At 39.8% G+C, this 21,727-nt stretch overlaps 1 protein-coding gene across 1 annotated transcript in view; it reads left to right on the forward strand.

Moving 5' to 3' along the window:
* The first annotated feature begins 2,047 nt into the window (after nt 1–2,047).
* The window catches only part of LOC132820746 (nectin-1-like), a 54,687-nt gene continuing 35,007 nt past the window's right edge, over nt 2,048–21,727 (forward strand). The window contains exon 1 of the mRNA XM_060833020.1: nt 2,048–2,122. Within this exon, the coding sequence (XP_060689003.1) occupies nt 2,101–2,122 (22 nt within the window). The 5' untranslated portion in view covers nt 2,048–2,100. The remainder of the gene's footprint in view (nt 2,123–21,727) is intronic.

A 21,727-nucleotide genomic window follows, 5' to 3' on the forward strand; every position in this document is an offset into this window, starting at 1 on the left:
TCCTGTTCCTCAGGATTCCCTCCAACAATTTGCCCACCACAAACATCAGGTTCACTGGTCTATAGTTCCTTGGCTTGTCTTTACCACTCTTCTTAAACAGTGGCACCATGTTAGTCAACCTCCAGTCTTCCAGTACCTCACCTGTGACTATTGATGATACAAATATCTCAGCAAGAGGCCCAGCAATCATTTCCCTAGCTTCCCGCAGTGTTCTAGGGTACACCTGAAAGGTCCTGGGGATTTATCCACTTTTATGTGTTTCAAGACATCCAGCACTTCCTCCTGTGTAACATGGACATTTTTTCAAGATGTCACCATCTATTTCCCTACATTCTATATCTTCCGTGTCCTTTTCCACAGTAAACACTGATGCAAAATACTCATTTAGTACCTCCCCCATTTTCTGAGGTTCCACACAAAGGCCGCCTTGTTGATCTTTGAGGGGCCCTATTCTCTCCCTTATTACCCTTTTGTCCTTAATGTATTTGTAAAAATCCTTTGGATTCTCCTTAATTCTATTTGCCAAAGCTATCTCATGTCACATTTTTGCCCTCATGATTTCCCTCTTAAGTATACTCCTACTGCCTTTATACTCTTCTAAGGATTCATTCGATATATCTTGTTTGTACCTGATATATGCTTGCTTCTTATTCTTAATAAAACATTCAATTTCTTTCGTCATTCAGCATTCCCTGCACCTACCAGCCTTACTTTTCAGCCTAACAGGGATATAATGTCATCTGCTCCCAATCAGTTTTGAAAGTTCTTGCCTATTTACTGTCAAAATTAGCCGTCCTCCAATTTAGAACTTCAACTTTTAGAACTGGTCTATCGTTTCCCATCACTATTTTAAAATGAATAGAATTACGGTCGCTGGCCCCAAAGTGCTCCCCCATTGATACCTCAGTCACCTGCCCTGCCTTATTTCCCAAGATTGTGTCAAGTTTTGCACCTTCTCTTGTAGGTGAATATTGAATCAGAAAATTTTCTTGTACACATTTAACAAATGTAAGTTTAAAGAAGTTCTGGGATTAAATATGAAAGAACCAAAACTAACATGACATTCTTAAAGATGAAAGACTTAACAAATAATTCAGTTTTTATCAATATATCATTTCAATGTTATAAATTCTGTGTCATATGGTCTTATACTCCACAGCTACTTGATGAAGGAGCAGTGCTCCGAAAGCCAGTGCTTCTGAAAACACCTGTTGGAAAATAACCTGGTATTGTGTGATTTTTAACTTTGTCCCATAACAAGAAGTTGGATGTGGACATTTGGAATTGTGGAGGTCAGTTAGCTGGATATCAGGTTTGCATTCAGAGTGATGTCAGCAGCACATTTTCAATTACCACATGGGCTGAGTTACCATGGAGGACTCTCCTTCTCAACCCCTACCCCTACCAGAGACATGGCAACGCTCAGGTTAAACCAAGTTGTCTTCCCTATCTAATGAGAGGTCAGCACTTTAGTGATTTTACCCTTTGTGGTATTGATGATTCCAACAGATATTTATTGTAACTAACTATTATGTGTAAACATTACATTCCTCAGGCACATTAAGTTAACATGTTAGAACAGAGAAACATACTTCAGGAATGTGTCATGTTTTAAGTGATCTAAGGTAAGATATAGTATGAGGTATTTTACCTTTGCTCCCATGCAAAGATGCGGTGTGGATATCATGAGCATGTCTCTTAAAAGTATGCTAACAGGCTGATTGTGAGACATGACATAACATCTCACTTGTTCCTTAATTTGAAAAAAAAATTTCAAATGGATATACATAGTTGTGTCTGTTACCATTTCAAGTAATTAAACAAATAGGTAAAAACACAGTTTACAAGACTAACATTTTAAACCTCAACGTAATGTTTAACAATTTATCTTGCTCTGGTGATTGTATACCTGCCGAGAGAGGTATGCATTGCTGTCCTTTGCATTTGTTTCACAATTTGGTTGTCTTGCTGCTGGTTGTTGTCACTCAACATTATCACACAATCATCGTTCTTGGATTATTCTTTCTCACTCTCATTTTGCATGATTGGCCAGCTTTACATTGCTCTGAGCTGGCTTCTGTACCTTCATTGCGTAGCTACATGATTCATGAAACCTTTGCAGGTATCCAAATATTTGTATTTACCTTTTTAATTTAGACTGTCTGTTCAGTGCACAGTAATGGTAGTTATCTACTTGCTCCCATCTCCTCCATCTCTTTAATTCTCCTTTGTCTTTCAAGAAGAATGTCCTATTTGCTAAGCAAAGTGAAGGGTTTTATTTGCCTTCTGAGTATAAGTTAATCTGTAGATGGTATTCCCTTCTGCACTGGTGTTGCACAACATATAGTATTGCAATATGAAAATCTTGCTTGTTGTTTAACCCTTAATGATTGTTGATTTAATAGTATGTATTGTATGTTCTACTGGACCATATGAGCATCAATGGGTAGCTAACAGTACAATATGGATCACTCCCGACTTGGTGCACATCTTGAAGTGATTTGCCAGTGTGCTGTGCCCCATTGTTAGACCCTATTTGATTTGTAATATCAAATAAACTAAAAATAGTGTTCAGTGTGATAGCAATGGCCATGTTTGTTGAAGTTTGAAGTTGTTAAAAAATGGAAAATTGAGAGAAGTAATCCATCACAAAGTTGTCTGCAGCAAGTGTCTTTGGTTGCAAATCCTATCTGGTTGCATGAAATGCTTAGAGCGGCAGTTAGAGCTAAAGAGGAATTTACAGGAGCTAGTAGGTGTGATGGATGGCAGTTATAGGAAGGGAGAAAAGTCGCAGATACAATCAGGTAGATTAGTTAACTCCAGGAAAGGTAGGGGAGGTAGGCAGGTAGTACAAGAGTCTTCTGTGATTATCCCCATTTCAAACAAATCTGCTTTGGAAAATATAGGGGGTGATGGACTCTCAGGAGATTATAGCACAAACAGCCAAGTTTCTGGTATCGAGACAGATTCTAATGTAATGAGTGGTATGTCAGGTTCCAACCAATTGATTGTGATACAGGACTCTCTCGTCAGAGGCACAGATAGACATTTCTGTGGACAGTAGGAAAAGATCAGAGTGGTGTGTTGTCTCCCTGGATCAAGGATATCTCAGAGAGGGTGCAGAATGTTCTCAAAGGTGAGACGGACCAGCTGGAGGTCATTGTACACACTGTGGAACTAGTGACATAGGAAGGGGAAAAAAATGAGATTCTGGGGGAGAATATAGAAAGTTAGGCACTAATTTAAAAAGGAAGTCCTCAAAGGTAGTAATATAAGAATTACTCCCAGTGCTACGAGCTAGTGAGGGTAGGAATAGGAGGATAAAGCAGATGAATGCATGGCTGAGGAGCTGGTGTATGGGAGAAGGATTCATTTTTGGATCATTGGAAGCTCTTTTGGGGTAGAAGTGACCTGTACAAGAAGGACAGATTACACCTAAATTAGAAGGGGACTAACATTCTGGCAGGGAGATTTGCTAGACCTGTTTTGGAGGGTTTAAACAAGTAAGGTGGTGGTGTGGGACTAGGGAAGTAGTGAGGAAAGAGATTAATTTGAGACTGGTACAGTGGGAAAGGGAGCAAGTCAAGCAGGGCAGGCAGGAACAAAGCAGAGAACAAGGTAGGACTGATAAATTAAACTGCATTTATTTCAATGCAAGAGGCCTATCAGGGAAGGCAGATGAACTCAGGGCATGGTTAGCAACAGGGGACTGGGATGTTATAGCAATTACAGAAAAGTGCTCAGGGATGGGCAGAACTGGCAGCTTAATGTTCCAGGATACAAATGCTACAGGAAGTACAGAAAGGAAGGCAAGAAAGGAGGTGGTGTGGCAAGGTGATAAGGGATAGCATTACTGCTGTTCTTAGGGAGGATATTCCTGGGAATACATCCAGGTAAGTTATTTGGGTGCAACTGAAAAATAAGAAAGGAATGATCATCTTATTGGGACTGTATTACAGACCCCCTAGTAGTCAGTGGGAAATTGAGAAACACATTTGTAAGGAGATTTCAGTTATCTTTAAGAATAATAGGGTGGTTATGGTAGGGGATTTTAACTTTCCAAACATAGACTGGGACTGGCGTAGCATTAAGGGTTTAGATGGAGAGGAACTTGTTAAATGTGTACAAAAAAAAATTCTGATTCAGTATGTGGATGTACCTACTAGAGAAGGTGCAAAACTTGGCTTACTCTTGGGAAATAAGGCAGGGCAGGTGACCGAGGTGTCAGTGGGGGAGCACTTTGGGGCCAGTGACCACAATTCTACCAGTTTTAAAATAGTAAAGGAAAAGGATAGACCAGATCTGAAAGTGGAAGTTCTAAATTGGAGGAAGGCTAATTTTGATGGTATTGGACAAGAACTTTCAAAAGCTGCTTGGAGGCAGATGTTCACAGGTGAAGGGATGGCTAGAAAATGGGAAGCCTTCATTTTTGGAAACAGCGAGAGCAGAGACTGAAGGCTGCCGGGTAGGTAAATTAATCATTTAAAATCTTAGCTCATGAATAGGCAGAGCACACACTGAGCAGGAGGTCAAACAGGACTGCTGAGTAAGTGAGGTAATATATTTGGCGGTTGCTTTACCTGAAACACTACTTAGGTAGTGTCTCCCACCCATCCTCCTCCTCTAACCTTGGAACTGGATGAACCTTGGATCATTTGGGAGGCTGAGAGAGTTATAGGGGGTTGTCACACCTCAAGTACAGGAAACAGATAGATGGGTTACAGTCAGTGGATGAAAAGGGAACCAGCAGACAGTGGTTGTTCCCCTCAATAACAACTATACTGTTTTGGATACTGTTGGGGAGGAAGACTTATCAGGGGTAAGCCATGGGGTACAAGCCTCTGGCACAGAGTCTGTTCCTGTTGCTCAGAAGAGAAGTGGGGAGAGGACTAGAGCATTAGTCACTGGGGACTCCCTAGTTAAGGGGATAGATAGGAGATTCTGTGGGAATGAGAGAGACTTGCAGTTAGTGTGTTGCCTCCCAGCTGCCAGGTTTCGTGATGTCTTGGATCATATTTTCAAGATTCTTGGGGGAGGGCGAGCAGCCCCAAGTCGTGGTCCACATAGGCATTAATGACATAGGTAGGAAAAGGGATGGGGATTTAAGGCAGAAATTCAGGGATCTCAGGTGGAAGCTTAGATCTAGAACAAACAGTCGTTATCTCTGGTTTGTTACCTGTGCCACGTGCTAGTGAGGCAAGGAATAGGGAGAGAGAGGAGTTGAACACGTGGCTACAGGGATGTTGTAGAAGGGAGGGTTTCAGATACCTGGATAATTGGGGCACATACAAACAGGATGGTCTACACCTGAATCAGGAGGGCACCGATACCCTGGGGGGAGCTTTGCTAATGTTCTTTGGGAGGGTTTAAACTAATTCAGCAGGGGGATGGGAACCTGAATTGTGGCTCCAGTGTACAGGAGGTTGAAAGTTGTGAGTTCATTAATAAGGACTCAAGGTCACAAGAGTGTACCAGCAGGCAGGAAAGTGATTTGAAGTGTGTCTACCTCAATGCCAGGAGCATCTGGAATAAGGTGAGTGAACTTGTAACATGAATTGGTACCTGGGACTTTGGTGTTGTGGCCATTTCAGAGACATGGATAGAACAGAGACAGGAATGGCTGTTGCAGGTGCTGGGATTTAAATGTTTCAGTAAGAACAGGGAAGGTGGTAAAAGAGGGGGTGTGTGGCATTGTTAGTCAAGGTCAGTATTATGGTGGCAGAAAGGACGCTTGATGAGGACTCGTCTATTGAGGTAGTATTGGCTGAGGTTAGAAACAGGAAAGGAGAGGTCACCCTGTTAGAAGTTTTCGATAGTCCTCTGAAGACTTCCAGAGATGTACAGGAAAGGATTGCAAAAATGATTCTGGATAGGAGAGAAAGTAACAGGGTAGTTGTTATGGGGGCTTTAACTTTCCAAATATTGACTGGAAATGCTATAATACTACTTTAGATGGGTCAATTTTTGTCTAATATGTGCAGAAGGGTTTCCTGATACAGTATGTAGAAAGGGCAACAAGAGGCGAGGCCATATTGGATTTGGTACTGGGTAATGAACCAGGCTAGGTGTTAGATTTTGAGGTAGATGAGCTCTTTGGTGATAGTGACCATAATTAGTGATGAAACGGGATAGGTATATACCGCAGGAAAAGAGTTATAGCTGGGGGAAAGGCAATTATTATGCGATTAGGCAAGATTTAGGATGCATAGGATGGGGAAGGAAACTGCAGGGATGGGCACAATTGAAATGTAGAGCTTGTTCAAGGAAAAGCTGCTGTGTGTCCTTGATAGGTATGTACCTGTCAGGCAGGGAGGAAATGGTCGAGTTAGTGAACCGTGGTTTATTAAAGAAGTTGACTCTCTTGTCAAGAGGAAGAAAGGAGTTTATATATAGTTGAGACATGAAGGCTCAGTTAAGGTAATTGAGGGTTACAAGTTAGACTGAAGGGTCAACAGAGAGAGCTAAGAGCCAGGAGGGGACATGAGAATTCTTTGGCAGGTAGGATCAAGGAAAACCCTAAAGCTTTCTATAGGTATGTCAGGAATGAAAGAATGATGAGAGTAAGATTAGAGCCAGTCAAGGACAGTAATGGGAAGTTGTCCGTGGAGTCCAAGGAGATAGAAGAGGTGCTAAATGAATAATTTTGTCAGTATTCACCCTGGAAAAAGACAATGTTGTCAAGGAGAATACTGAGATATCGGCTATTAAACTAGATGGGATTGGTTCATAAGGAGGAGGTGTTAGCAATTCTGGAAATGTGAAAATAGATAACTCCCCTGGGCTGGATGGGATTTATCCTGGGATTCTCTGGAAAGGTAGGGAGGAGGTTGCAGTCCTTTTGCTTTGGTCTTTATGTCATCATTGTCTACAGGAATAGTGCCAGAAGACTGGAGGATGGTAAATACTGTTCCCTTTGTCAAGAAGGGGAGTAGAGACAACTCTGGAAATTGTAGACCAGGGAGCCTTACTTTGGTTGTGGGTAATGTGTTGGAAAGGGTTATAAGAGATAAGAGATAGGATTTATAATCACCTAGATAGGAATAATTTGATTGGGGATAGTCAACACGGTTTTGTGAAGGGTAGGTTGTGCCTTACAAACTTTATTGAGTGCTTAGAGACAGTGACCAAACAGGTGGATGAGGGTAAAGTGGTTGATGTGGTAAACATGGATTTCAGTAAGGCATTTGATAAGGTTCCCCATGGTAGGCTATTGTAGAAAATACAGAGGCATGGGATTGTGAATGATTTAGCTGTTTGGATCAGAAATAGGCGTGCTGAAAGAAAAGGCAGGGCAGTGGTTGTTGGGAAATGTTCATCCTGGAGTTCAGTTACTAGTGATGTACAGCAAGGATCTGTTTTTAGGGCCACTGCGGTTTGTAATTTTTATAAATAACTTGGATAAGGGTTAGTAAATTTGCAGATGACACTAAGGTCAGTGTAGTTGTGGACATACGGATGGATGTTGCAGGTTACAGAGGGAAATAGATAAGCTGCAGAGTTAGGTTGAGAGCTGGCAAATGGAGTTTAATGTGGAAAAGTGTGAGTTGATTCACTTTGGTAGGAGTAACAGGAATACAAAGTACTGGGCTATTGGTAAGATTCTTGGTAGTGTGGATGAGCAGAGACATCTCAATGTCCATGTACATAGATCCTTGAAAGTTGCCACCCAGATTGATAGGGCTGTTAAGAGTGTGTGTTAGCTTTTATTGGGAGAAGGATTGATTTCAGAGCCATGAAGTCATGTTGCAGTTGTACAAAACTCTAATGCAAACACACTTGGAGTATTGCATACAGTTCTGGTCGCAGCATTATAGGAAGGACGTGGAAGCATTGGAAAGGGTCCAGAGGCGATTTACCAGGATGTTGCCTGGTATGGAGGGAAGGTCTTATCAGGAAAGTCTAAGGAATTTCAGGCTGTTTTGTTAGAGAGAAGAAGGTTGAGAGGTGACCTAATTGAGACATACAAGATGATAAGGGGATTAGATAGGGTGGACAGTGAGAGCCTTTTTCCTCGGATGGTGATGGCTAGCATGAGGGGACATATCATTAAATTGAGAGGTGACAAATACAGGACAGATGTCAGAAGTAGGTTATTTACACAGAGTAGTAATGATGTGGAACACCTGCCTGCAACAGTGGTAGACTTACCAACTTTAAGGGCATTTAAATCATCATTGGCTAAACATATGGATGATAATGGAATAGTGTAGGTCAGATGGGCTTCAGATTGGTTTCACAGGTTAGCAGAAAATCGAGGGTCAAAGGGCCTGTACTGTGCTGTAATGTTCTATGTTCGATATTCTAAAATGAGATAATGAGAGTCCAGAGACAGTATATTCCCGTTAGGGTGAAAGGCAAGACTGGTAGGTGTAGAGAATGCTCGATGATGAGAAAATTTGAGGTTTCGGTTAAGAAAAAGAAGGAAGCATATGTCAGGTATAAACAGGAGAGATCGAGTAAATCCTTAGCAGAGTATAAAGGCAGTAGGAGTATACTGTGACCACTCTTGGAGTATTGGATGCAGTTCTGGTCGCAGCAAAATGCTGAGTATATGTAAAAGGGAAATCAGGAGGATAAAAGAGGACGTGAGATAGCTTTGGCAAACAGGGTTAAGGAGAATCCAAAGGGTTTTTATAAATACATTAAGGACAAAAGGGTAACTAGGACAAGAATAGGACCCCTCAAAGATCAGCAAGGCAGCCAATGTGTGGAACTGCAGGAGATGGGGGAGATACTAAACAAGTATTTTGCATCTGTGTTTACTGTGGAGAAGGACATGGAAGATATACAGCATGGGAAAATAGATGGTGACATCTTCAAAAATGTCCAAATTACAGAGGAGGTGATGCTGGATGTCTTAAAATGCATAAAAATGGACAAATCCTCATGACCTTATCAGGTGTAACCTGGAACTCTGTGGGAAGCTAGAGAAGTGATTAATGGGCCGCTTGCTAAGATATTTGCATCATCAATAATTACAGATGAGGTGCTGGAAGACTGGAGGTTGGCTAATGTGATGCCACTATTTAAGAAAGGTGGGAAGGAAAAGCCAGGGAACGATAGACCAGTGAGCCTGATGTCGATGGTGGGCAAGTTGTTGAAGGGAATCCTGAGGACAGGATTTACATGTATTTTGAAAGGCAAAAAATGATTAGACATAGTCAGCATGGCTTCATGTGTGGGAATTCATGTCTCACAAACTTGATTGAGTTATTTGAAGAAGTAATAAAGAGGGCAGAATGGTGGATGTGATCTATATGGACTTCAGTAAGGCATTTGACAAGGTTCCCTTTGGGAGACTGATTAGCAAGGTTAGATCTCACGGAATACAGGGAGAACTAGCCATTTGGATACAGAACTGGCTCAATGGTAGCAGACAGATGGTGGTGGTGGAGGTTTGTTTTTCAGACTGCAGGCCTGTAACCAGTGGTGTGCCACAAGGATTGGTGCTGGGTTCACTACTTTTTGTCATTCACATAAATAATTTGGATGTCAACATAGGAGGTATAGTTAGTAAGTTTGCAGATTACACCAAAATTAGAGGAGTAGTGGACAGCAAAGAAGGTTAACTCAGACTACAACGGGATCTAGATCAGTTGGGCCAATGGGCTGAGGAGTGGCAGATGGAGTTGAATTTAGATAAATGTGAGGTGCTGCATTTTGGAAAGGCAAATCAGGACAAGGACTTATACACTTAATGGTAAGGTCCTGGGGAGTGTTGCTGAACAAAGAGACCTTGGAGTGCAGGTCCATTGTTCCTTGAAAGTAGAGTCACAGGTAGATAGGATAGTGAAGAAGGCATTTGGTATGCTTTCCTTTATTGGTCAGGGCATTGAGTACAGGAGTTGGGAGGTCATGTTGCAGCTGTATAAGACATTGGTTAGGCCACTTTCAGAATATTGCGTGCAATTCTGGTCTTCTTCCTATAGGAAGGATGTTGTGAAACTTGAAAGGGTTCAGAAAAGATTTGCAAGGATGTTGCCAGGGTTGGAAGCTTTGAGCGAGAGCAAGAGGCTGAATAGGCTGGGGCTGTTTTCCCTGGAGTGTCAGAGGCTGAGGGGTGACCTTATAAAGGTTCATAAAATCATGAGGGGTATGGATAGGATAAATAGACAAGGTCTTTTCCCTGGGATGGGGGAGTTCAGAACTAGAGGGCATAGGTTTAAGGTGACAGGGGAATGATATAAAAGGGACCAAAGGGACAACATTTTCACACGGTGGGTGGTGCGTGTATGGAATGAGCTGCCAGAGGAAGTGGTGGAGGCTGGTACAATTACAGCATTTAAAAGGCGTCTGAATGGGTAAATGAATTGGAAGGGTTGAGATGAATATGCATACCAAATGCTGGCAAATGGGACTAGATTAGGTTAGGATACCTGGTCAGCATAGATGAATTGGACCAAAGGGTTTGTTTCCTTGCTGTACTTCTCTGTGACTCTATTTAATATTCCCCATATACTCTGAATAGTTCCGTTGCTACTTTCGTCCGAAGAATGAATGGAAGTTTATGTGAATATGAAGGTTCCCTCCAGTGTTAGGTTTGATATTCACATGCAAATCACTGAATATCTTGAATTATCCCTGGCTCGTACACAGTTTCATGTGCTCACTGATTTGTGTGTTCAATACCGATGTGTTCTGGTGTAACATGGATCTTATCTCTTAGCATACTGCTTTTGATATTAGAATTTGTTTGCTCTTGAAGATGAATTGACATGATATACCAAGTTTGTCCTTCTATGGCCAAAATGAATGAATCATTTCATACTTTTAATTAGTACTGTCAGGCCATGTATGACTATTGTTCTTGTATAAGTCTTACATGATCACAAGTTGATCATCTTTGGTAGTTGCTAATTTCAACTCTTCACACTGGCTGTGGCCAGATCTGATCGATCTTGAGAATACCTTTCCCTTTGTAGTCAAGAGCATCAACATATAGGTAAAAGGAATATCTTGGTCTTTTGTGTGTCTTAATGTAACCACTCTGGTACTCGGCTTATTTCTCACTTCAGTCGTATCCTTAACCCTTGACAAGTAAACACTGCAAGAATGGCAATACACTATTGTGCAGTTTGTGGCACATCATCTCTAATGACTTATGATCTGTTTCAATGGGGAATTTCCGGCAAAATAAATATGTGTGAAATTGAATGATGCCTAATTCCAAGCTTAATGTCTCATCTTCAATATTGGAACACAGTTGGTTTTGCAATAACGTGTGTTTCTTCAACATGAATTGGCTTTTAAACAGTTGACGAATTTAGACCATTATTTGTAGATTGTGTACTTTTCTTACCTGTATTGGCTATAATGCGATTCCAGCTCCCTTAGTTTAAATGGCACAGCAATTGCGCGATTTTCTTATAACACGAGATCGCATGAGAACAGAACTGTTGCATTATATCAGAACTAACCGTAGTTGGCTTTATTTTAATTCCTTCATGGGATGTGAACATTGCTGGCAATGCCAGCATTTATTACCCATCCATAATTGTTAACAGTTAAGAGTCAATAATATTGCTATGGGTCTGGAGTAACATGTAGAATAGATCAGTTAAGGATGGAAGTTTCCTTCCCTAAAGGACATTAGATAATTAACAATGGTTTCATGGTTATTCTCTTAACATTCTTAATTGCAAATTTTTATTGAATTTAAATTCCACCATCTTCCCTAGCAGTATTTGACCTGGGGTCCCCAGAACAATACCTGGGTCTCTGAATTACTCATCTGGCAATAATATCACATTCCTATGACATGTGTGCTTGTACAGATGGCAGGATTTAGAATCAAGGCAATAGGACTTTTGTCTTGCAAATTTTTTGCAATGCATTTGATTTGAGAATCATGTATTTTCTAGTGTAATTGTATTATGATAAGCAAGAACCTATTTGATCGAAGCAAAAACATATTGGTAGTTGTATTCACACATATAAGAGTAGTCTTTCTTAAGCTAATCCCTCAGCAAAGTTAATTTTTCAGCAAGGTGCTGATTGTATAGTTATAGGAAAAGTAAAAGACTCAAGGCAACATCGCAGCTCCTTTATATCCCATGGGGTCAGTATTTGCAGATTATCCTCGATCTTACCTCGATTCCCTGGGCAAAGTAAATGGATCCAAACAGGTTTATCTGACTGATGTATATTTGACTCTGTTAGATAACAGTCCTTTGAATTTAATTACTGTAACCAGCAACTGAAAGTTGTGTTCATGCTCTGCCTTTGGTTTACTCATGAAAATGATATTGTCAGCAATGTAAATTCAATCAGGTATATTATCAATAATCCCTTCCATCATAGAATGGATAATTCATTTGAGATAACCGATGGGACAGTGACACTGCCCTCCCCTTAAGATAAAATTAATGAGATGGCAATTAACACAATTATGTTCTGTCAAAGCTCAGACAATTGAATCACTAATTTACTCTATGAATGCTCATTTCTACTGTGGTATTTCTGTCACATTAAAATGAGTAAGAATTTGGGCTTTTTTGCTGCTTCGAAACTGGTTCCTTCTTCACATCCTCTGGATGTCACCTATAGTTTTACAGATGGGGATCTATTTTTCATAACTTGGTACAACTTATATCTGTGAGACATTATTTGTTCACAGCACCAGCATTGAGTCTTAGTCTCCTCTTTGTGATGCATTCTCATGTTTGCCTGTTGAGACCTTAAAAGAAGGATGGATACTGTTTCTCTCCTATATTAAGGGTTTCCCTTTCCTCGCACACTTTTGAATGGCCTTTTCCATAGTCAAATTTTCTTTGAACCTTAACAGATGTACAAAAAACTCATCCATGATTTTAACATTATTCTGCTTCATACAAAATCTGATTTCCAAACTTTATAGTCAAAGTTTTCCACTAATCTGAAGGGGATCATTAATGGAATTATCTATAGATACCTCAGGATATTGAACTCTTCTGCTAACTCCTTCTCTTTCAAGATCTTTGTTTATAAACAAATTAAATTAATTGCCAAAACCTTGAAGAGCTTCTGCAAAAGTGCCTGTGTCTTTTATATTTTGACAATTCATAATTATGTTGGTTCTAATTCCTACTGAAAACAACAGTATATTTACTTACTCAAAAATAGAAATTGCTAGAAAAACTCAGCAGGGCTTTTTTTTAAGATTACTTACAGAGTGGAAACAGGCCCTTTAGCCCAACAAGTCCACACCCCTTACATAACACTATGGGCAATTTAGCATGGCCAATTCACCTGACCCACACATCTTTGTGACTATGGGAGGAAACCAGAGCACACCCATACATACACAGGGAGAATGTGCAAACTCCACACAGTCAGTCACCTAAGGCAGGAATTGAATCCAGGTCTTTGGTACTATGAGGCAGCAGTGCTAACCACTGTGCCATCGTGCTGTTTCTATGGAGAGAGAGCAAAATCAATATTTTGGATCCAATGACTATTCTTCAGAACCCATTCTCCCATTCTGAAGAAAGATCACTGGATTTGAAACATTGACTCTGCTTTCTGTTCACAGATGCTGCCAGACTCACTAAGTTGTTCCTGAGTAATGTTTGTTTCTGATTTCCAGCATTCACAGTTATTTTGTTTTTTTGTTTAGTATATTTACTTAATCAACTACAGATTTAGATATTTAGTGTTGAAACAAATTCTGTGCCATAAGTATTGTTTTCTCCAAGGTATCTGGTTTTCTTTGGCATATCTCTGAAATTAAACCTCTACGATATTATTATATTCTCCGCAATGTCTTCTTGGTGTAATTACTTATGGTTCTTCCTTTCAAGATATCTTAACTTCTGTTGTATCTAAACACTGCTGCATTTCTCTCTGCTTAAATACATTTTAAATTCCATGTTATAACAATGCTGCTTTATCTTCTTTACCTTACAGGTTTTTAAAGCATTGCACTATTTTCTTCTTTGAAAGCTATAAATTATATATTATAGCAATGTTCCATGTTATTTCCAAAAAGCTTTAAATTTTGTTTACTAACAATATTGTACCTCTGTTTGGCTTACTGGTTGAGTTCTCACACTTTTGTAATCAAAATAGTAGTTTACTGCCACCTGCAGGTTAAGTGGAGGTTTTGCATACTTTCTGCAGCTAAGATGAAGGTTTTCCACTTTATCGTAGGCAAAATGTTTCCCAATTTTTACAACCTAAAGTACAATGCACATCCCCTTCCATGATTTTCCAAAAAAGCTTTATGGTTGCAGCCTTAAAAACACTTCCTGTCAAAATTGTGCTTTAATCTCTCATTCTTATTGAATTAAAAGATTTCAACTATGTTCTTCTGTTAGACTCAGTTCTTTCTGTCTGTTAAATTGCCCTTCTGTCACTTTAAATGAGCCCAGTGATAATCTTGATACTGAGTCTAGTGTAACTTAAATCCATGGCTCTTCTCTTTGCTACTGTAGCTCTGCCTCATGGTCACCACACCTACTGTGAACAATCCATATTCCTTCTTTAAATTTTATCTTTCATGTCTTGGTCTTTAGCAACATGAATTTAACAATTCTCTATTTGCCTAACGAGGATTTTAAACTTCACGAAGCTCCAAAATTGGCTGTTAATAGCCTAATCTGACCCTGCTTCTCCTGTGCTCCATAATGTGTCTGAAGTGAAGGTTTTATCTTGAAGTGGTGATTCTATCTTGTTCCTTCCTGCTGACTGTTTGCTCAAGCACTTGCAGCTGTCATCTGACTGAGTATTCTTTAACTGGCAAAGTATGTAAAGCAGTAAACTCCCTTTTAAAATGTACTTTCTCTTCGGTGCAACAGATTTTGTTCACCATTGTTATCTTGTGGCATTTGAGCAACAATCTCATCTCTGATCATTATGCAATGTGCACTGTACCACCACCAATCCTCTTTTCTATATTTAGTCCAAGGGACCGTTTGATTAACAGTGATACAGGATGAACCCCTGGTTAGTTTTAGCTAGAGCACACACAGCCTTAGCAAAAGCAATAGCACACTAGCAACAGGTACATTCAACGTTGGTTAGTTCAACAGAATAACTAAGACTAGCAAGGAGACAATAATAACACATCTATCTCCATCAGGATCTCAAGCTAGACTTCTCTTTTCACCACCCAAAACTTTATGACATCATTAAATTTGATATATCCTTTTGTAGCTAAAGAAAAGATTTGCATCAAAAATGGTAAATGGTGTTAAAAATCCTTTTCTAATTGTTTGCTGTACAAGTATGTCAACGTCCTGTAATGCCTGTATAAAGTTAGCAAAATTATTTTCAGCCTCTATATATTTATAAAGTTTTCTTTCTTTTACCATTATTAGCAATGCCTTTGTCTACTACTCTGGATACTCTCACTATCCATTCCATTTGCTCCACTTCCAACCCTGTCAATAACAAAAACACACAATTTCCCAACTTCTTTCCGTTCTGAAGAAGAATCATATCAGACTCAAAATGTTAACTGTGTTTTCTGACTTCACAGATGCTGCTAAACCTATTCAGTTTCTCCAGCAGTTTCTATTTTTATTTATTGACAAGGAGGATTGATGACAATGAATTACCTCAAACAATCATTACTCTGAAACACCTACGGACAGAGGTGGCACACATCATGAGGTGCAAGATAGCATGAGGTGCCAGTAGTATCAATCAAAGCAATATACTACACCTTCCCTCAATGATGTTCAATGGTGATTGCACATTTATTATTATTTGCACTTCCCTCAGATGCTGAAGTAATCTATCTTTCTAAGCAGCAGGACCTGGATACCACCCAGATTTTGGATGATTAGTGGCAAGCAACATACACGCCACACAAGTGCAAGGCAAGAACTATCTCAAAAGCAAATCTAGGAATTGCCCCTTGACATTCAATAATATTATCGCTGCTGAATACCACTCTATTGACAACCTGGGGTTTACAATTGTCTGTAAACTAAGCTAGAAACTTGAATACTGTGGTACTTTGAGCTGGTAAGGAGCTTGGAATTCTGACCTCCCAGAGGTCATCATTCACATCATCATACACATCATCCGCCATCTTTTTTTCATTCAAGGCAAAAGTCAGAAGTGTGATTGCATACTCTCTACTTTGCTGGATGAGTGCAGCTCCAATGGTACAGAAGAAGCTTGACACCAATCAAGAAGAAGCAATACACTCAAGTGGCACCACATTAGCATCTTCAACATTAACTCACCAATACCTTCTCATGAGACAATTACGGCTATGTAATAAATGATGGCCTTGTCAGAGAATAAACACAATTGACACCATTCTGAGTTCCATATTCACCTATAAAACATCAGAATATCTTCACGGGGGTAGCATGATAGCTCAGTGGTTAGCACCGCTGCCTCACAACATGAGGGACCTGGGTTCGATTACACCCTGTATCGAGTTCACACATACTGCTTGTGTCTACATGGGTTTCCTCTAGGTGCTTTGGTTTCCTTCTACAGACCAGGCGATGTGGATTAACTATGGGAAATGCAAGGTTACTAGGTTAGGGTAGGGGGTTGGATCTGGGTGGGTTGCCCTGCAGAGGATCAATGTGGACTTGATGGGCTGAATGGCCTGCTTCCACACTGTAGAGATTCTTTGAATCTAGGAAAAAAAGAATAAAATAGCTTAATAAGTTGTGGACTCCAATTGCAACTTTGTTTAGGCTTTCCTATATTAAAATGCTAATACTTAACTGCAAATTTACCTGCAACAATAACCTGTAATACACTAATCTGTAATTAAGGAATGCCATCATTCTTTAAGTGCTGCTCCAATGGGAAGTCCAATGTTAAGTAGCAATACTGTCCTGAAACACCACTTGGTGGCACTCTAATGATCTGTGCTATTGTGAAACTAACACTGACTGTAGCAACTGCCATGCTACTAAGCAACACTTTATTCAAAGATTGCCAAACTGTTCTCTGATAAAGAATTTCATTTGCTGTGCTTATCTTGGCAACTGATATTTCAAATCTGAACATTTCACAACACATTGATGACATTCAACTAATAAATTGCATTTTCCTTTCAATGCCTTCAATTAATTTTTTTAAAGGTATCAATCTCATTCAAAAATTAATTCTTGCACCTCCTAATTTTGCCTGTTGTTGAAATTTAGTGGAATAAATTTGCAAAGATAAGCAATACAGATGACTGCCAATTATATCCTACATTGCTAGGTATAGCCATGTTTAACAATTGTTTCTCCATGCCCCAAATGGTGTAGGTGCTTCAGAGTAAGAACTGTTTGAGGTACTTCATTGTCATCAATCCTCCTTGCCAATAAATAAAAAATAAAAGGATTGATGATGTTGGACATGCTTTTGAAGCTTCACTAACCCATTTTCTTCATATAAGGTTATCAAAAAATCTTGCTGGGATTAGAAAAGAAGAGCTTATTAAGCCAAGCTGAAACATTCTTATAGATGAATGAAAGTCATGAAAAGTTTTAGCAAAGACCTTGGTTGCTCAAGTCAGATTTCTACTTCCTTGATGCTCAAGCGCAGCTTTGCAATTTAGTTCAGAGTGGGTTTCAAATCGCATGGTAATCTGCCCCATGCTCCAGGTTTACCATAATTTGAATGCAGCTGCTGTGTCCAGAGCCCTTTGGGAGTAGCATTAGATGGAACAAGGGGAGGAAAGAATGGTGAGAAAGAGGAGAAGAATTGGAGGCAGAATGCACCCCCTCATTCACTCTGGGTGGGCTGAGAAAGAATACACATCGAGACTCTGCTTTTAATGAAGCTGCTTCCTTTCCTATTGGCCTGCCACTGCCACATACAATTAAGATGTCACTTCACAGAATCCCCTCGGTCATCATTCAAAATAAAGGGCAACACTCAAAATTCTTCTTTCTAAATTCTTTATCCACAACATGAACCATTAAACAGAAATCAACTACTGACCTGATCCAAATTCTTAGTGCTTGTCTTTTTTGGTGCTTTTCCCTTCCCTAGTGCACCTACACAAAGTCAAATATAGGAAAGGAAACATTAGCGGATTACAAGCTAGGCCCCCAACCTCACTCTCACCCCTTCAACTGATGAATCAGTATTCCTCCATGTATAGCACTGTGGATATACTCTGGGTGAGGGACTTCAGTGCTCATTAGGAGAAAGTAAGTTAGCAGTACCACTACTACTGATTAAGACTGCCAATTCTGAAGAGCACACTGCCAAACTGAGTCTGCAGCACGAGCAAGATCTGATGGCATTCTATCATAGGCTGATAGTAGCAAGTAACAATAGCACAACAAATGTTTCATCCAATAACCAACTCCAAAAAAAAACACAATCAAACCATCTCCTCTTGGCCATGATGTGGAGGTACTGGTGTTGGACTGGGGTGGATAAGGTCAGAAGTCACATGACACCAGGTTATTTTCCAATAGGTTTATTTGAAATCACAAGCTGATGAAGGAGCAGCACTCTGAAAGCTTGTGATTTCAAATAAACCTTTTTGATTATAACCTGGTGCCATGTGACTTCTGACCATCTCCTCTTGACATTCAACATCATTATCATTGCTTCACAATCAAAATTTTATGTGTAACAGTCATACTATGGTCCCAAGAACAGGTCAGAGGCTGCAAACTTTGTGATTTTAGGAGGGAGAGGATGTTTTGAAATGCTACAGGTTAATTGAAACCAGCCCCCTTGTTGTACTTGCAGGCAGTCAGCAGGGTGCACTGTGTCACATGCTAACATCATTCTCTTAATTCCCATAATGCCTCCTTCCATGGGAACAAGGACAGGTGGTTTATGATTATAAACCACATCCTCAAAAACAAATGCAAAACATTTTTTGTCATAAGTATTTAGGATTGCTATAATGAGGAAAGCAAAGGGAAACTTTAAATAAGATATAATTACAATATTTGAAATTCTGTCCTTTCCAGAAAGTCTCAAGGGGAAATCCATAATTAATATTTGCCATACCTCTGCCCATTGAGCATTCACTGCTGGCTGCAGTGATTTGATGTCCTCCTCACCCTTTCTTCAAGTTTGGCTTAACGTGACTTGTATTTAGCCAGCATATATTTGCCTGTTCCGGTCGCAGTATTATCTAACCTATGACATGATCCAAACTGACTTGGCAAAATCATTGCAGCATGATATAATAGTTGTGCTAATCATACAAATAAAGTCATAAAACAAACAAAGTGCAATCCACACATCAGCAAAGTTGCTTTTAAGAGCCAGTCAATTAAACACTGGAATAGATCATTATTTGTATCATACATTGGATGAAAAACAGAATCAAACAAGGATAATACTTGTTAATGATTACATGCCAATGGAATTTTTTTTCAATATTAAAAGCAAATATGCAATCATAAAATCTGCTATGTGAATGCAAATGTCTTACAACTCAAATATTTAGGTTTGCCTTTGCAGCTAATGTTGCAACTCATAAATATTCTGTAAAATTGAAATTCCATCTTTGTGTGCCTCTAGCTTCATGGTGGCATGTAAAACTGGTAATCAGGTGGTTTGATGAGGCATATTTGAACATATTTGATCTAAAGAAAATAACAACACCATCCAAATATGTACTTGGGGGTGGATTGGATAGAAGATGGGCGGCACGGTGGCACAATGGGCGGCACGGTGGCATTATGGGCGGCACGGTGGCACAGTGGTTAGCACTGCTGCCTCACAGCGCCTGTAGACCCGGGTTCAATTCCCGACTCAGGCGACTGACTGTGTGGAGTTTGCACGTTCTCCCCGTGTCTGCGTGGGTTTCCTCCGGGTGCTCCGGTTTCCTCCCACAGTCACAAAGATGTGCGGGTCAGGTGAATTGGCCAAGCTAAATTGCCCGTAGTGTTAGGTAAGGGGTAAATGTAGGGGTATGGGTGGGTTGCGCTTCGGCGGGTCGGTGTGGACTTGTTGGGCCGAAGGGCCTGTTTCCACACTGTAAGTCTAATCTAAAAGATAGTTCTTACGCACCATACGCTATCTCTTTTTTGATCTTAAACTCATATTTAAATTGAAATTCTTACCTTTTTCCCTCATGAGGTCTCATTACTCCCATAGTATCAATCACAGATACTACCATTGCTGATCATTTGCTTGTATGACTCTTCACACTCATCCTTCTTCCATCTCCTCACTATGTTCCTTCAGTGTTCAGCCTAAGAAATATTCTTGCCCAAAATTCCTAAAACTGCATATTCAAAATCCAAATAGTCTAAGCTTTGATCCTCCATTCACCACAACATATCTATAGTTACCAAGCTACTCAATTATATCCTCACATCCACTTTTGATGTCTCAACCTAATAAAAATCTCACTCTCGCTTTGACCATTTGCCCCTGGTATGAGCTTCATTTCCATTCTCTCAAGCCCATCAGACATAAATTTTAATCAGTATTGTAGAAAATTGGTTCAATGATTCAGTGTCACATTTGGCTGAGCTGGTTTAAGCACTATCAGGTCCTGCACAGACCAGCAGAAAGCAGTTACTATTCCAGGATTAAACTCCAATGCAAAGAGAACCTTCAGCCATTCTTTCTAAATACTTTTCACTGTTTCTTCCACCTCACAGCTAACATATTTGAAGAGTTTAATTGTTTCTTTTTTACTGAAATTGACACCATCTGATCAACAGTATTTATGATTTCCCTCCCACCTCTGAATTCTCCAGACCAAATCTCATTAAATAATCTTCCCTTCCCTAGTCATGATCACACATCTTTATCTCTTACTTCCCTCATCCCTTCTCTGAGCTCATCTTGTCATGAGACCAACTTCTCTCTCAATCCTATTCTGACTAAAATATTGATCATTCAACTTCTTTTCCTGACTCCCACATTAACTGATATTGTTCATTGTTCCACCTGCTTAAGATTTATTCTCGGTCTTCTTCAAAACTGTCATCATCATCTCTTTCCTCAAAAAGCTGAAACTTGGCCTATCAGTCCCAACAAACTACCACCCATCTCCAGTTTTCTATTCCCCTTCAAATTCTTTGAACATGCCGCGGTCTCCCAAATCTGTGTCTCTTTCCTCAAACATCATGATTAAATTCTTACAATCCTGCAAGGAGGAGCAAAGTCAAAGTCCAAATGAACAAGTGTGTACTAATTAAAGAATGCTAGTATAGAATTGTTAAAAATATATCATGTTTCATTAAGTTGATGGGAATTGATAAATGGCAGAGATGATAATTGATTACTTCTTGTCTGTTTCACTGAAGAAAATGCAGCTAGGTCAAAATCCTAGAATTTCTTCCCCAACCTATATAACATGGACTGCGTCAGCTCAAGAAGGCAACTCAATACCATCTTCTCAAAAAGCAACTATGGACAGGCAATAAATGCTGGCCCAGCCAGCAACACCGATAAGCCACAAGTGAATAAAATAAATCACCCAGAAGTTAAGATCCAAGTGGGTCAGAAGAATGGGAGTTGAAGGAAAATAGCCCTGGTAAAAAAATTTATAATGGAGAAAATAATGGGACTAAAAATTTATAAAACTTAAGTGTTGGAGAGGTGGCTATGGAGATAGTTAATGCATCAATGATTATCTTTCAAAAATAGATCCAGGTATGATTCCTATGGATTGGAAGGTAGCAAATGTCACTCAACTATTTAAGAAGGGAGGAAGAGAGAAAACAGGAGCCACATATCTGCTAGTTTTATGCCAGTTGTGGCAAAATGCTAGAATCTATTATAAAGGATGGGATAATAAATGGCTGGTTGATAATGGTCTGATAAGACATAGTTAACATGGATTAGTGAATAGAAA

Source organism: Hemiscyllium ocellatum, chromosome 12 (genome assembly GCF_020745735.1).
Source record: "Hemiscyllium ocellatum isolate sHemOce1 chromosome 12, sHemOce1.pat.X.cur, whole genome shotgun sequence".
NCBI classification, from domain to species: Eukaryota; Metazoa; Chordata; class Chondrichthyes; order Orectolobiformes; family Hemiscylliidae; genus Hemiscyllium; species Hemiscyllium ocellatum.